At 48.5% G+C, this 16,505-nt stretch overlaps 1 protein-coding gene across 2 annotated transcripts in view; it reads left to right on the forward strand.

The window, feature by feature from the left end:
- Window positions 1-16,505, forward strand: part of ALPK1 (alpha kinase 1) — a 323,413-nt gene that overhangs the window by 293,703 nt on the left and 13,205 nt on the right. For both annotated transcript variants that reach the window (XM_069241565.1, XM_069241574.1), the window contains exon 13: window positions 5,968-6,130. In XM_069241565.1, coding sequence (XP_069097666.1) covers window positions 5,968-6,130 — 163 coding nt within the window. The remainder of the gene's footprint in view (window positions 1-5,967; window positions 6,131-16,505) is intronic.

A 16,505-nucleotide genomic window follows, 5' to 3' on the forward strand; every position in this document is an offset into this window, starting at 1 on the left:
TAAAAACGAAAAAATTAAATTTATTAGTTATGGTTTACTGTGCTAACTATAAATAACTTGTTCTCCTTCCATGCACTGCTTATGGCCTCACATATTACATCACTCATGCCATGTTAAATGACATCGTTGATGACATCTGAAATGACATCAATTCTAACATCACTGATGACCTCATACTGATGACATCATGTTATTGTGGAGCGTTGAGGAACCCCATATAATACTGCTCGGTCTGAGGATACAAATGTTTGAGTTTAAGAATTTGTTTGTGTTCAGGTACCTGATGGCCATCGTCCGTCGCTCCCTCCCTCCTGCGTGACCACTGCCACTGCTGCTGCTGCTGCTGCTGCTGTCTGACAGAACCTACTGGCTCTGTGTGCGAGTCCCACCTCCACCTGCTGGCCCCCTCCTGTTCCTCATCCCTGGTGGTCTACTGGCCATCGGTGTCTGTCTGTTTTCTGCCTTTCCTCTTTTTCCTGTTTTTTTCAGTTTTTTTACTCCTTTTCTGTTTCTCTGTTTTGCATTTTTCACCTGTTTTGCGCTTTGCCTTTACCGATCCCGCGCTTCCCTCCCTGCCGCTGCTAGCCTCACCCTCGAAGCACTGTCCCACCCTCCCGCCTCACAGTTCACCAATCCTCCCCACACTTCCCCTTATTAAGGGTGGCTGCTGTGAGGCTGCAGTGTGTCAGGTGCCACAGACCCTGGCTCTTGCACCATCCACCGATACAATGCCGAAACCCTCTGCGCACTGAACCCTGGATCTTCAACCGCTGCCACCTCGCTTCCCCAAAAGGCACACATGGACCTTTCACCTGCCACAACTGCTATTGCACGCTCTCCGCACTGCAAACGCCAGACCGCCAGCCGCAGAACCATCAAAAACCCCTACAGGCCGCCTCAAGTGCATCCTCCTCAACATCAGCTCCCTTCACAAGCATGCCATGGAACTTTTGGACCTGATAGACTCCATCCGCCCAGACATCGCTTTTCTTACAGAGACATGGACAAACACAGCATCTGAACCGGACATCACCATCACATTACCCAGCGGCTACAAACTGCTCCACAAGTACCGACCTTCCAGACCAGGCGGTGGACTAGCCCATAAGACCACCCTCTGCCTATCAATCAACACACAGAAACACTCCCCCCTCATGGAGTACCTCCACTTCCAAGTGCACGTCACCCCAAAGACCACCATCCATGGCACACTCATATACAGACCACACAGCCCACACCCAGCCTTTAGCGACTCCATCATCGACGTCCTAGCCCCCCATGCTCTCACCTCCACCAACTACATTCTCCTCGGAGACCTGAACTTCCACATCGATGACCACACCAACCATAACACCTCATTGCTACTCGAGAACCTTGACACAATCGGTCTCAAGCAGTTGGTCACCTTACCAACACACATCGCCTGACACCTTACCAACACACATCGCCCGACACACACTCGACCCCATCTTTTCCGCCAGCAGCAACGTCACCATCGACGACTCAACACCACTACACTTGACTGACCACTACGGCATCCATTTTTCCATCACCACATCTACAGCTAATGTGTACACAGCCCGCCCTCCCGGCACGGAAAATGGAACCAGATCTCAGAGGAGCAACTCATCAACACCCTCAGCAGTTCACCACCCCGACACAACAGATGCCAATACCTCAGCACGCAACCACGGACCTCAGGGAAACACACCAATACAAAAGCCAGCTGGTTTATCCCCGCACTCCAGGAATCGAAGTACACCTGCAGGAAACTGGAGAAAAAATGGAGGAACAGCAAATCTCTGGGGGACCTTGCAACCTTCAAAGCCACCAAAAGATCCCACCATGGCCTCAACAGATTCACCAGAAAAACCTCCCTGCAGGACCACATCAAAGAACCTTTTGCTGTCTTCAAGGAAATCACCAAACCATAAGCTGAGGCCACTAACACTCCTCCATCCTAGGACCTCTGTGACAGACTAGATGCCTTCTTCCATCGGAAAACCAAGGATATCTATGACAGCTTCGGACCTCAAGACTCTCTGAACTCACCAACAACGCCCCAATCCAGATCCACCAAACCCCCACTGTTTCTGCACGCCTGGACCCCCATCACGACAGATGAGACTCGCTCCATCATGAGCAGCATCCACTCCGGAGCCCCCACCGACCCTCGCACCCACTACATCTTCAACAAGGCCAGAGCCTTGATCACACCCTAGCTTCGCTAGACCATCAACTGCTCCCTAGAGTCGGCCACCTTTCCCGAGGACTGTAAGCATGCTGAGATCTGCCCGCTCTTAAAGAAACCCACAACCAACCCAATGGATCTCAAGAATTACTACCCCATATCCCTGCTGCCTTTCCCAGCCAAAGTCACCAAAAAGCAATCAGCGCCCAGCTCCGCCAACACATCGAGGACAACAACACCATGGACATCTCCCATTCAGGATTCAGAACTAATCACAGCACGAGACCGCTCTGCTCGCTGCCACAGACGACATCTTCTCTCTCCTTGACTGCCGCCAAAAAGCAGCCCTCATCCTACTAGACCTATTGGCCACCTTCGATATAGTGTCCCACTGCACCTTATCCGCCAGACTCCACACAGCAGGCATACTTAGCAAGGCCCTTCAATGGATACACTTCTTCCTGACAGGCAGAACACAGACAGTCAGACTCCCTCCACACCTGTCAGAACCTATAGAGATCAGCTGTGGAGTACCCCAAGCGTCCTCGTTGAATCAATCAATCAATACATTTGTAGAGCGCACTACCCACCCGTGAGGGTCTCAAGGCGCTGAAGGGGGGGTGCTGCTACTGCTTGAATAGCCAGGTTTTGAGGCGATTCCTGAAAGTCAGCAGGCCTTTGGTCTGTCGTAGGAGCAATGGAAGGGTGTTCCAGGTCTTGGCGGCGAGGTGGGAGAAGGATCTGCCTCCGGTCCCATGCTGTTCAACATCTACATGGCCCCTCTCGCCCCAATCATCAGAAACTATGGACTGAACATCGTCTCCTATGCTGATGACTCCCAGCTGATCATCGCCCTGACTGAAAACCCGACCTTGGCCAAGAAGAACTTCAAAGACAGGATGGAAGCAGTTGCTGTCTGGATGAAGGAGAGCTGCCTTAAGCTAAACTCCGATAAGATCCTTATCCTGGGACCCTCCTTCTCAGCCTGGGATGACTCCTTGTGGCCCTCAACTCCCCTATAGACAACTTATGCAACCTCCGCGTCATCCTCGGCTCAGCGCTCAGCATGACAAGGCAGGTCAACCCCGTCACCTCCATCTGTTTCCACACCCTTCAACTCCTAGGGAAGATCTTCAGATGGTTTCCAAGTGACTGAAGCAAAACCATGACACACCCTAATCACAAGCAGACTTGACTACAGCAACACCCTCTATTTGGGAACCACCATGATAAACCTGAGAAAACTAGAACAAATCCAGACCACCTCCTCAAGACTTGTCCTGAACATCCCCCGCTGCGAACACATCAAAGAACACCTGAGAGATCCCCACTGGCTCCCCGTCAAGAAGAGGATCAACTTCAAGCTCCTAGTACATGCCTACAGGGCCCTGCACAACCCTGGACCCAGCTACCACAACCACCACATCACCTTTTACTCCCCTGCCAGACCTTTCCGCTACTCCCAGCTGTCGCTCGCCACCGAACCCCGCATAAAGAAGTCCTCGGTTGGAGGGAGATTGTTCACCTACCTTGCTGCAAAATGTTGGAATACCTTACCTTGTCCACCTCAGACAGTAGCTATCGCTACCTCAGTTCAGGAAGGACCTCAAGATCGACTGAACCCTGAGAACATACCCCACAGCGCCCTGAGAACATACAGGTGAGTTGTGAGCTCTAATAAAGTTTAACTGATTGATTCACGTAAAAAAGAAGTAAGGCAAGGTAAGACTTTGTCTTCGACTCTGATCTCCACTAATCTGCTCTGCAGTATGGAATGGACCACAGTGTCGAAGCCAACTGAAAGATCCAAAAGGATCAAGGCTGCAGAACTGTCATCAGAAGCATTTAGAGCTCATTTTGGATCAAGTTAAGTGCGACTTCTGTGTTATGAGACACTCTCAACAAGTTTGAGCAGGATTAAGCATCTTCGTGTATATAATATAGGCCAAGATTTGTGAATTAACATATTTGCCAGCAATTTTAGCAACAAAGGATAAGAGACAAATGGTCTGGTAGTTATTTAGAATATGGAGACCAACCGAGGGGTTCTTTAGAAGCGGGTGACTATGAAGTGCTGTCAATAGCTTGGTACAGAAGCACCTAGAAAGGATTGACTGTCTATTTCATCTTTTACTGGGATGAAAATGGAAACTGCGAGATATGAACACTTTTCTGGACAAGAATCGAGTGGTGATCCTGATTTAACTAAGTAGGTCAATTTGGAGACAGATTCCACAAATATTAGACTAAACTTTTGTACCCTCTGTTAAGCAGAGAGGATCACAGCGGAGGAATCGGGGAAGAGGGAATCTACACAAATTAATTTTGTGTTGTAGTTATTTTATCAATAAATGAGACTAGACTCTGACATAATTTTAAGAGATTGGTATAGTCAATGTAAATACCTTTGGTTTGGAAAATTTATCAACAAATTTAAAGACTTCTCTTGGTAACTTCTGTGATTTTGGTAATTTGTTAGAAACTATATACTGAGGGGGTCATTCCGACCCCGGCGGGCGGCGGGCACCGCCCGCCGGGCGGAGACCGCCAAAAGACCGTACAGCGGTCAAATGACCGCGGCGGTCATTCAGACTTTCCCGCTGGGCGGGCGGGCGACCGCCAAAAGGCCGCCCGCCCGCCCAGCGGGAAAGCCCCAGCAACGATGAAGCCGGCCCGAATGGAGCCTTCAGTGTCTGCTTTGGGCCCCACGACACCCGTTCCCGCCAGCCTCTTCCTGGCGGTGGAACACCGCCAGGAACAGGCTGGTGGGAAGGGGGTTGGAATATAACATAAACACTGCTTGCAGCGCCGCCGTGGAGGATTCCCTGGGGCAGGGGAAAACCGGCGGGAAACCACTGGTTTCCCTTTTCTGACCGCGGCTTTACCGCCGCGGTCAGAATTGCCCCTGAAGCACCGCCTGCCTGTTGGCGGTGCTTCCTCCGTCCCCGGCCCTGGCGGTCCATGACCGCCAGGGTCGGAATGACCCCCTGAGTGAGCAAGAAGAATAACGAGCTTTGGAGTTTGCAGAATAAATTCAGCATCACTTCCACTTTAGTTCTTTCCATGTTTTTTCAGTCTCAAAGAATCGAAATAGCAGTGAATTGATGAATGAGTACTATCCAGAGTAATATTAGAACACACCCATCTCCCAGGAGAGGGAGATAAAAAGGTTACTGTTTCAGCAATCCCTTCCATCATGACTTAACTCAGTTTCATTGAAAACACAAAATTCTCAGTCAAGTGCAATCTTTTAAAAAATGTGTATGGGTCCGAGTGAGTCTGCATGAATGGGTCCTCCTTTTTATCTTCTCGGTGCGTAGAGTTGACTGTTCTCACATATTCTGTAAATATTATGCTGCTGTGCCATGCTCTAACTAATTCTGTAAACATTATGTAGCTTGTGCCATGCTCTAACTTTTTCTGTAAATACTATGTAGCTTGTGCCATGCGCTATTCTATAAATATGTACCTTGTGCCATACTCTAATTTATTCTGTAAATATTATGTAGCGTGCACCATGCTCTAACTAAAAACTGTGTAGCTTGTGCCATGTTCTAACTTATTCTGTAAATATTATGTAGCGTGCACCATGCTCTAACTAATAATTGTGTAGCTTGTGCCATGCTCTAACCTATTATGTAATTGTAGCTTGTGCCATGTTCTAACCTATTCGGTAAATATGAAGGAGCTTGTGCCATGCTCTAACTTATTCTGTAAACATACAGCTGTATTCTAAATGTCATAACTCAATGCCTGTGTTCGCATCCTTCTTGTAGGTATGTTGGGAAGGAGTATAAGGAAGAGAAGGAGCTCTTTTACCACATCAACGATGTAGAACGACAAATGACAGCCCAGTATTACGTGACAGAATTTAACAGGAGGCTGTTTGAGCTGAGGATTCCCACCCAGATATTCTACCTCCCCTCTGCAGTTCTCATGGTTAGTTCATTTCGAGTGCAGTGTACTCCTGTACGTTTTCACTGTATAAAATGATTAACATTCTGAAATTCACTTCACTGTTTCTTTCCACAATCGTTTTGAACATTAAAATGATCTGCTTTCCAGAATACGTTTCTGTAAGAGCTCAGTACAAGGTACTCTAAAGAAAACATGTTTCATTCATGCTAACTGCAACTTGACCGAAGAGAAACAAAAAAATTGACATAATTTTGGGTGAAATTGTGCAATTAATGACAGACACAATTTGCCCTTTTTAAAGTGTGATGTGCAGCCTGCTACTTTCCCCATGTTGCCAGATACGCCACCTCTCTTTTTGTTTTGCAGAAACAAACTCTCATTATTGGAATGTATTAGACAAAACGAAAACAGTGTATTTGATGTGCAGGGAGTTTTATTCCCTGGACCCAGGGCCGTAAGGTAACTATAACTCGTCCCCCACCATGCACAGTTTTTTAATGAATATTTTTACAGCAAATGTTGCAGTGATACTATCAATGATGTTATATAATGTCATGAGTGCTGTAAGAGCTGGGGTAATTAGCAGTGCATGAAGAGGGCACAAGTTATAGTTACCTTAGGGCACAAGTTATAGTTACTTGAAATAACTATAACTACAACAGATGCATTTCTATGGTTTTGTACATTTAAAATGTGAGCCTCACTATAATATCCCTGTAACTTTTTTTTTTTTTAAGTGAATTTCTATGTTTTTTAAATTCTATTTCCTAGCTATAACATTCCTGTAACCTTTGTTTCTTTCAGTGAATTTCTATGTTTTTTTTTAACATAAAGTGATTTTAATTTCTATACATTAATCCTACCACCTCCGCGCATGGCCTTCAGAGCCGTGCTGTTTGTGGCAGGGGTTGGCCTCAGGGCCTGCGTTCAACCCCCCCATAACCACCCAACCCCACGCCACTTATAGAAATGTTCTGACAAATTAAAAAAACATGTGTTTGAGAAGTACAAATAGCGAGATCACCTTCCTGTACGTAGCCTAAATATTTGAAGTTGAAAATAATTTAAAGTTGAGAAATAACTACTGACACACCTAGACTGGAACCCTCAACCTTCTGTGTGAGTGTCTGAGACCTTAAACACTAGGCTGCAAGTGACTTCTCACTGTGTAGAGTCCGGACATCCCTATGACATTCAATCCAAAAATGGTGTGGGGAAAAAGACGTAAATGTTCCATCACAAGGAATGTTTAACATTCAAAACACAAGTAAATAAACAGACACACTGCTATGAGATGCCAGGATTTGAACCTTCTATCTACTGAGTGGCAGTCCAAGAGCTTTACCAGTAGGCCAAAGGTGACTCTGATCTGCTGTGCTTCAAAATGTAACTATAACAAACATCTTGCTAGTGTGATGCTTTTAAGTCATTTTATGGAGAACAATCTCTCTGTCTGTCCCTTCCATCCCATTATGGATGGAAGAGAGAGAGAGTGGCAAGACCGTGGGGGGAGCCTCAAGGCCCCTGCGATCCCAGCTGGCTCCCATCTCCTGCAGAAGCCGGCATTGCTCCCGCAGGCAGAGAGCTGCTTTAAAAAGCAGTTCCCCTGCTAGTGGGAGCAATGTTTTAATCTCTTTTCCTGGGCACATGTTAGCATGCAGGAAAAGATAGGAAAACTCTGCTCTCAGCTCCTGTTTGCTGAAAGCAGAGTTATGTTTGCTTTTGCTTGGCAGGAGCTATTACGTCCCACTGAGGAAAAGCAAACTGCTACCACCCAAGGGTAGGCACCAAGGGAGGTAGCAGCGTGGCAGTCCCTAGGGCCATGTATGGCTTCTCAAGGGGGGCCGGGCAGCCCCCTTCTTTCATTCAATATTGCCCCAGGGTTGGTGGTCCCCAGGGCTGGGGCAGCGGGGGATGCACAAGCCCCCCTGCATATATTAAACAGAACTTTGCCTTGGGGAGGTGGTGGTTTCTGGGGCAGTGGGGGGGTGCAGGCCCCCCACATACATTAAACAATGCTTTGCCCTGGGGGAGTGTAGGAAGTTGGCTCTGTATATACTATCTCAAAGTGAGAGATAGTGTGTACCGAGTCCAAGGGTTCCCCTTAGAGGTTGATAGTGGCAAAATTAGATAATACCAATGCTGTATTTTGTGGTAGTGGGGTCGAGCAGTAGGCTTATCAGAGGGTAGTGTTAATCATTTGTTGTACACACACAGGCAGTAAATGAGGAACACACACTCAAAGACTTAACTCCAGGCCAATCGTTTTTATATAGAAACATATATTTTCTTAATTTGTTTTAGAATTACAAGATTCAAGATTTGAAGTAAGTACATACATTGCAAGGTACTTCACACAGGTAAGTATAGAACTTTGATTTAAAACAGTAGTACACATAGTTTAGGTTAAAATGGCAATAAGCTATTTTAAGTGGACACAGTGGAAAAAAACAACAGTTCCTGGGGGAGGTGAGCTTGGTTAGGTTTCCCCGTTAAGTAAAGCACTTACACAGTCGCTCTCCTGGGCATAGGCAGCCCACTGTTGGGGGGTTCAAGGCAACCCCAAAGCCACAGCACCAGAAACACAGGGCCGGTCAGATGCAGAGGTCAAAGGAGGGCCAAAAACACATAGGTGCCTATGGAGAACAGGTGTGCTCCGGTTCCAGTATGCTAGCAGGTAAGACCTGCGTCCTCGGGGAGCAGAACAGGGGTTTTTTGTAAAGCACTGGGGAGGGACACAAACAAGCCCACAAAACACACCCTCAGCAGCAGAGGGGCGGCCAGGTGCAGTAGGCAAAGTAGGCATCAGGTTTGCTATTGAAAGCAATGGAGGGACCCGGGGGTCACATAGGCGATGCAGGCAGGGCACAGGGGGGCTTCTTGGGCCAGCCACCAGCTGGGCTAAGATGAGGGCTGCCAGCTGGTCACTCCTGCACTGGTAGGTGGTTCCTCTCGGTCCTGGGGACTGCGGGTGCAGTGCTTGGTCCAGGCGTCGGTTCCTTTGTTACCAGGCAGTCGCGGTCAGGGGGTGCCTCTGGATCCTCTCTGCAGGCATCGCTGTGGGGGTGCAGGGAGGTCGACACAGGGTACCCACGTCATTGTAGTCACATGGGAGTCCTCTCTGCGGTGTTGGTTCTCCTGAACTCGAGACGGGGCGTCGGGTGCAGAGTGTGAAGTCTTACGCATCTGGCGTGAAGAGAGACTTCTTCAAAAGTTGTTTCTTTGTTGCAAAGTTGTTGCAGGTTTTGAGCAGTGCTGCTGTTCTTGGTAGTTTCTTGGTCCTTTAGGTTCAGGGCAGTACTCTGAGTCCTCAGAGGTCGCTGGTCCCTGTCGGATGCGTCGCTGTGCAGGTTCTTTGAGCCTGGAGACAGGCCAGTAGGGCTGAGGCCAAGTCAGTTGTTGTCTCTGTCGTCTCTGCTGGGCTTTCAGGTCAGCAGTCCTTGTTGTTGTAGGTTGCAGGAACCTGATTTCCTGGGTTCAGGGTCGCCCCTAAATACTAAATTTAGGGGGGTGTTTAGGTCTGGGGGGCAGTAGCCAATGGCTACTGTCCTTGAGGATGGCTACACCATCCTTGTGCCTCCTCCCTGAGGGGAGGGGGGCACATCCCTATTCCTATTGGGGAAATCCTCCAATCTCAAGATGGAGGATTTCTAAAGGCAGGGGTCACCTCAACTCAGGGCACCTTTAGGACTGTCCTGACTGGTGGGTGACTCCTCCTTGTTATCCTCATTATCTCCTCCAGCCTTGCCACCAAAAGTGGGGGCAGTGGCTGGAGGGGCGGGCATCTCCACTGGCTGGGATGCCCTGGGGTGCGGTAACAAAAGGCATGAGCCTTTGAGGCTCAGCGCCAGGTGTGACAGTTCCTGCAGGGGGAGTTGAGAAGCACCTCCACCCAGTACAGCCTCTGTTCCTGGCCACAGAGTGACAAAGGCACTTGCCTGATGTGGCCAGAAACTCGTCTGGTTGTGGCAGGCTGGCAGAAATTGATCAGCCTAGCACTAGGAGTCAGACTGATATTCAGGGGGCATCTCTAAGATGCCCTCTGGGTGTATTTTACAATAAATCCCACACTGGCATCGGTGTGCATTTATTGTGCTGAGAAGTTTGATACCAAACTTCCTAGATTTCAGTGTAGCCATTATGGAACTGTGGAGTTCGTAATTGACAGACTCCCTGACCATATACTCTTTATGGCTACCCTGCACTTACAATGTCTAAGGTTTTGCTTAGACACTGTAGGGGCATATTGCTCATGCACTTATGCCCTCACCTGTGGTATAGTGCACCCTGCCTTAGGGCTGTAAGGCCTGCTAGAGGGATGACTTACCTATGCCACAGGCAGTGAGAGGTGGACATGGCACCCTGAGGGGAGTGCCATGTCGATTTAGTTGTTTTCTCCCCATCAGCACACACAAGCTGTGAGGCAAGGTGCATGTGCTGAGTGAGGGGTCCTCAGGGTGGCACAAGACATGCTGCAGCCCTTAGAGACCTTCACTGGCCACAGGTCCCTTGGTACCAGGGGTAGGCCCTTGTTACCAGAGGTACCATTTACAAGGGACTTATCGGTGTGCCAGGGCTGTGCCAATTGTGGGAACAAAGGTACAGTTTAGGGAAAGAACACTGGTGCTGGGGCCTGGTTAGCAGGGTCCCAGCACACTTTCAATAATAACTGGCATCAACAAAAGGCAAAAAGTCATGGGGTTAACCATGCCAAGGAAGGCATTTCCTTACACAACCCCCACCCCCAAACGAAAGAGGATGAGGCTAACCTTTCCCAAGAGAGTCTTCATTGTCTAAGTGGAAGAACCTGGAAAGGCCATCTGCATTGGCATGGGCAGTCCCAGGTCTGTGTTCCACTACAAAGTCCATTCCCTGTAGGGATATGGACCACCTTTTCTCCTTTCATTTGCATCAGCCATCTGAGAGGTCTGTGGTCAGTTTGAACTGTGAAGTGAGTACCAAAAAGGTATGGTCTCAACTTCTTCAGGGACCAAACCACAGCAAAGACCTCCCTCTCAATGGCACTCCAACACTGCTCCCTGGGGAGTAACCTCCTGCTAATAAACGCAACAGGCTGGTCAAGGCCATCATCATTTCTTTGGGACAGGACTGCCCCCATCCCATGCTCAGAGGCATCAGTCTGCACAATGAACTGCTTAGAATAATCTGGAGCTTTCAAAACTGGTGCTGTACACATAGCTTGCTTCAGGGTGTCAAAGGCCTTTTGACAGTCCAAGGTCCAGTTAACTTTCTTGGGCATTTTCTTGGAGATCAGTTCTGTGAGGGGTGTCACTATTGATCTGTATCTCTTCACAAACCTCCTATAGTACCCAGTCAAGCCAAGGAATGTCCTTACTTGAGTCTGGGGTTTTGGAGCTACCAAGTCCAGAATAGTCTGGATCTTGGTTTGGAGTGGCTGAACTTGGCCTCCACCTACAAGGTGTCCCAAGTAAACCAAAGTTCCCTGCCTTATCTGACATTTAGATGCCTTGATAAAGAGGCCTGCTGCTTGCAGGGCCTGTAAAACCTTCTTCAGGTGGACCAGGTGATCCTTCCAGTTGGCGCTAAAGGCAACAATATCATCAAGATAAGCTGCACTAAAGGACTCGAAACCAGCAAGGACTTGATTCACCAACCTTTGGAAGGTGGCAGGGGAATTCTTTAAGCCAAAGGGCATCACAGTAAACTGGTAGTGCCCATCAGGTGTACAGAATGCTGTGTTCTCTTTTGCTCCAGATACCCTGCTGTCAAGTCAAAGGTACTTAAGTATTTGGCTGCACCTAATTTGTCTATGAGCTCATCTGCCCTTGGGATGGGGTGAGCATCTGTCTTGGTGACAGAGTTGAGCCCTCTGTAGTCCACACAAGACCTCATCTCGTTCTTGCCATCTTTGGTGTGAGGTTTGGGGACCAAGATCACTGGGCTAGCCCAGCGACTGTCAGGGTGCTCAATCACTCCCAACTGTCTCCTGTGTCCATATCATGGGTACACAGGTGTGTCTGACTAGGGGTCAAGGAAAAGAGCTCAGCAAACTGCTGGAGGCCTTGCCTGCAGTCAGCCTGCTGTTGGCCAGAGAGGTTGTCTGAATAGATCACTCCATCTACTGAGCCATCCTTAGGGTCAGTGGAGAGGAGATCAGGGAGAGGTTCACTCTCTGCTTCCTGGTCCTCATCTGTAACCAGTAACATGTTTACATCTGCCCTGTCATGAAAGAGTTTAAGGCGATTAACATGGATCACCCTCTTGGGGGTCCTGCTAGTGCCCAGGTCCACCAGGTAGGTGACCTGACTCTATTTCTCTGGCACTGGGTAAGGGCCACTCCATTTGTCCTGAAATGCCCTGGGAGCCACAGGCTCCAGAACCCAGACTTTCTGCCCTGGCTGAAACTGAACCATAGCAGCCTTTTGATCATACCACATCTTCTGGAGTTGTTGGCTGGCCTCAAGGTTTTTGCTTGCCTTTTCCATGTACTCTGCCATCCTTGAAAGTAGGCCTAGTACGTAGTCCACCACATCTTGTTTAGGCTCATGGAGAGGTCTCTCCCAGCCTTCTTTTACAAGTGCCAGTGGTCCCCTAAATGGATGGCCAAACAGAAGCTCAAAGGGGGAAAACCCTACTCCCGTCTGTGGCACCTCTCTGTAGGCGAAAAGCAGGCATGGCAAGAGGACATCCCATCTCCTTTTGAGTTTTTCAGGGAGCCCCATGATCATGCCTTTCAATGTCTTATTAAACCTTTCAACAAGACCATTGGTTTGTGGATGGTATGGTGTGGTGAATTTGTAAGTCACCCCACACTCATTCCACATGTGCTTTAGGTAAGCTGACATGAAGTTGGTACCTCTGTCAGAAACCACCTTCTTAGGAACTCCCACTCTGGTAAAAATACCTATGAATGCTTTACCTACTGCAGGAGCAGTGGTGGACCTAAGGGGAATTGCTTCAAGGTACTTGGTAGCATGATCCACTACTACCTGAATATATGGTTTCCTGATGCTGCGTGAGGTTCCAGTGAACCCACTATGTCCACTCCCACTCTTTCAAAGGGGACCCCCACCACTGGAAGTGGAATGAGGGGGGCCTTTGGATGGCCACCTGTCTTGCCACTGGCTTGACAGGTGACACAGGAGGTGCAAAACTCCTTCACCTTCTGGGACATATTGGGTCAATAGAAATGGTTGACTAATCTCTCCCAAGTCTTGGTTTGTCCCAATTGCCCAGCAATGGGAATGTCATGGGCTAAGGTCAGAATGAACTCCCTAAACTCCTGAGGCACTACCACTCTCCTAGTGGCACCAGGTTTGGGATCTCTTGCCTCAGTGTAAAGGAGTCCATCTTCCTAATAGACCCTGTGGGTTCCACTGACAGTTCCTTTTTCTTGCTCAGCTGCTTGCTGTCTTGGGCCTTCAAGAGAGGGACAAGTATTTTGCCCCTTACACAGCTGTTCCCTTGAGGGTCCCCGTGGGCCCAAGAGCTTAACCTGGTAAGGCTCCAGCTTCATGGAATAAGTTCCCTCAGGTGATAGAACATCTCCCTGGGAAGAGAGGTTCTGTTTCTTTTGCTGTGTTGAAGCTGGTTCCCCAGTCTTCTTTCCTTTCCTCTTGGAAGGTTGGGCCATTATTCCAGACTCCAACACTTCTTTTTCACCCTGAGCCCTGCTTTGTGCCCTTGACAAACACCAGTTCAGGGATACCCAGCATGGCTGCATGGGTCTTGAGCTCTACCTCAGCCCATGCTGAGGACTCCAGATCATTCCATAGCAGACATTCTACTGGAATTGCAGAGGAGACTACCACCTGTTTCAGGCCAGCGACCCCTCCCCATTCTAACGTTACCATTGCCATGGGATGGACTTTAGTTTGATTGTCAGCATTAGTGACTGGATATGTCTGTCCAACCAGGTACTGTCCTGGGGGAAACCAGTTTGTCTGTCACCATAGTAACACTGGCACCTGTATCCCCCAGGGCTTCTACTCTAGTCCCATTGATTAAGAGCTGCTGCCTGTATTTTTGCATGTTAGGCGGCCAGGTAGCAAGTGTGGCTAAATCCACCTCAGAGACTAATTTAGCTTTAGTGTGAACCCTGATTTGCTCTGGGCACACTGCTGATCCCACCTGGAGACTGGCTATTCCAGAACTAACTGGAGTAGTATTTGTTGTGGGACTTTTCTTTGGACAGGCCTTGTCTCCAGTTTGGTGTCCATGCTGACTACAGTTTCGACACCAGGCCTTCTTGGGATCAAAGATTTTACCCTTATACCCATTTGTGAACTGTGAAGAGGCTCTGTGCCCACCCTCCAGAGCAGGTTTTTGGGGCCGTGTAGAAGACTCTTTACTTTTACCCTTGGATGTCTCACCACTCTTCCCCTGGGGAGGCTTTGTGACCCCTTTCTTTTGGTCACCCCCTGTGGAAGTCTTGGTCACCCTTGTCTTGACCCAGTGGTCTGCCTTCTTTCCCAATTCTTGGGGAGAAATTGGACCTAGGTCTACCAGATGTTGGTGCAGTTTGTCATTGAAACAATTACTTAACAGATGTTCTTTCATAAACAGGCTATACAGCCTATCATAATCATTTACACCACTGCCAGTTATCCAACCATCTAATGTTTTGACTGAGAAGTCAACAAAATAAACCCAGGTCTGGCTTGTGGATTTTTGAGCCCCCTTGAACCTAATTCTGTACTCCTCAGTTGAGAATCCAAAGCCCTCAATCAGGGTAGCCTTCATAAGATTCTTCGTCTTTACCAGAGAGTGTGAGGAGTTCATCCTTACACTTTCCAGTGAACATTTCCCAAAGAAGAGCTCCCCAGTGAGATCTGCTTACTTTTCTGGCTGCACAAGCCCTCTCAAAAGCTGTGAACCATTTGGTGATGTCATCACCATCTTCATTGTTTGTTAAAATTCCTTTGGGGATTTTTACGATGTCAGTATTCTCCCTGACCCTATTTATGTTGGTGCCACCCTGTGGAAGAAATAGACTCTCTGACTATGATTTGAGGAGTCAGAGGGTGTCGGGGGCTGTGTGGGACCCCGCATACATTTTACAGTACTTTGCCCCTGGGAGGTGGCTGTCCCCAAGGCAGCAGGGGTGCACGCTGCCCCCAGCACACTTAATAACCATAGCCCCAAGGAGGTGGTGGCCCCTGGGGCATGGGGTGACTGTGCACCCCCCACATATTTATTAAGAATAGCTTTGGGGCAGTGGTGGTCCCCCCTGTGTGCCACCCTCCTATTCTAACCCAGGGGCTAAACACTTTTTAAACGCGTAAACTGTGTTTTTTCTTTCTTTTAACACCGCGAAATCCCAGATCAAGCTGCAGATTTTGACATGATTTTTTTTTAAATGGTGTTTAGCCCTGGCGGAGCCCCTGGGAGACCCCTGGACAAAGGCTAGGGGCTCAGGGTATCCCTACCCTGCCCCCTTTTCTTTTGTTTTTGATGCTGAAGCTGAGTCTCAAAATGGTTGCCATCACTTCCCTGTTAAAGTATTGGCGGACAATCAGATATCAGCATGGGGGACAGTTGGATCCGTATCGGATCCACGTCCCTAGATATGTATATTTTGTCCCCCTTAATATCTCAGAAACTACTGAACGGATTTAGACCAAATCACAAAAAGCACAATCTGTGCACCGGGATCTAGCTTCCTGATAAATTTGGTGTAATTCCGTTCAGCCGTTCAGGCTGTAGGCAAGTCTAAAGACCATGGGGGGAAATTAATGGGGAAAATGCATTTTGGGATGCCCCTTTTTCTCGGCTCCCGCTTGACGGATCATCCCGAAACTTTTAAGACAGCAGTCAAACTGACTGATGTATTAGTTTTGAAAAATGTGTGAAGATTCCTCAAACAGCGTATGTGTGTGTGGGGAGGTGTGTGGAGAGAAAGCATTCCCTTTCTCACTCTTTCTTGCACACTCCCTCACATGCTTTATCTCTCTCTCTCTCTATCATGTCATAGATGCCCACAATATGCCGCTAATTACCACTATGATGCTGGGGCTCAACAGTTTCTCAAGGGTGAGCATTTTCATGACATGCATCCCCATGAGAGGCCAGAATTACTTGGGTACCATTATGCCACCCCCACCCACAGTAGTCCAAAAATAATCACCATTATACCAGGGCTGGCATTAGGGTGGGTACCATCATGCAGAAGCAGCCCTCAGTTGGCCAAGAATTGTCATCAGTATGTCATGGCCAGCATTTTGGCAGGGATGACCATGATCATGTCATGGATGCCTGCAATGTATGCCAGGAGTCAGCACCAACATGCCAGGGCCAGCATTTTGCTGAGTGTGGATACCATTGTGCCATGGGTTACACCAAAATGCCAAAAAGCACTGCCAGTATGCAAGAATCAGGTGCCAGCACACCCAAGTGCACACACATACATATATAT

The sequence above is a fragment of the Pleurodeles waltl genome, chromosome 1_2, assembly GCF_031143425.1.
Source record: "Pleurodeles waltl isolate 20211129_DDA chromosome 1_2, aPleWal1.hap1.20221129, whole genome shotgun sequence".
Classification (NCBI taxonomy): Eukaryota; Metazoa; Chordata; class Amphibia; order Caudata; family Salamandridae; genus Pleurodeles; species Pleurodeles waltl.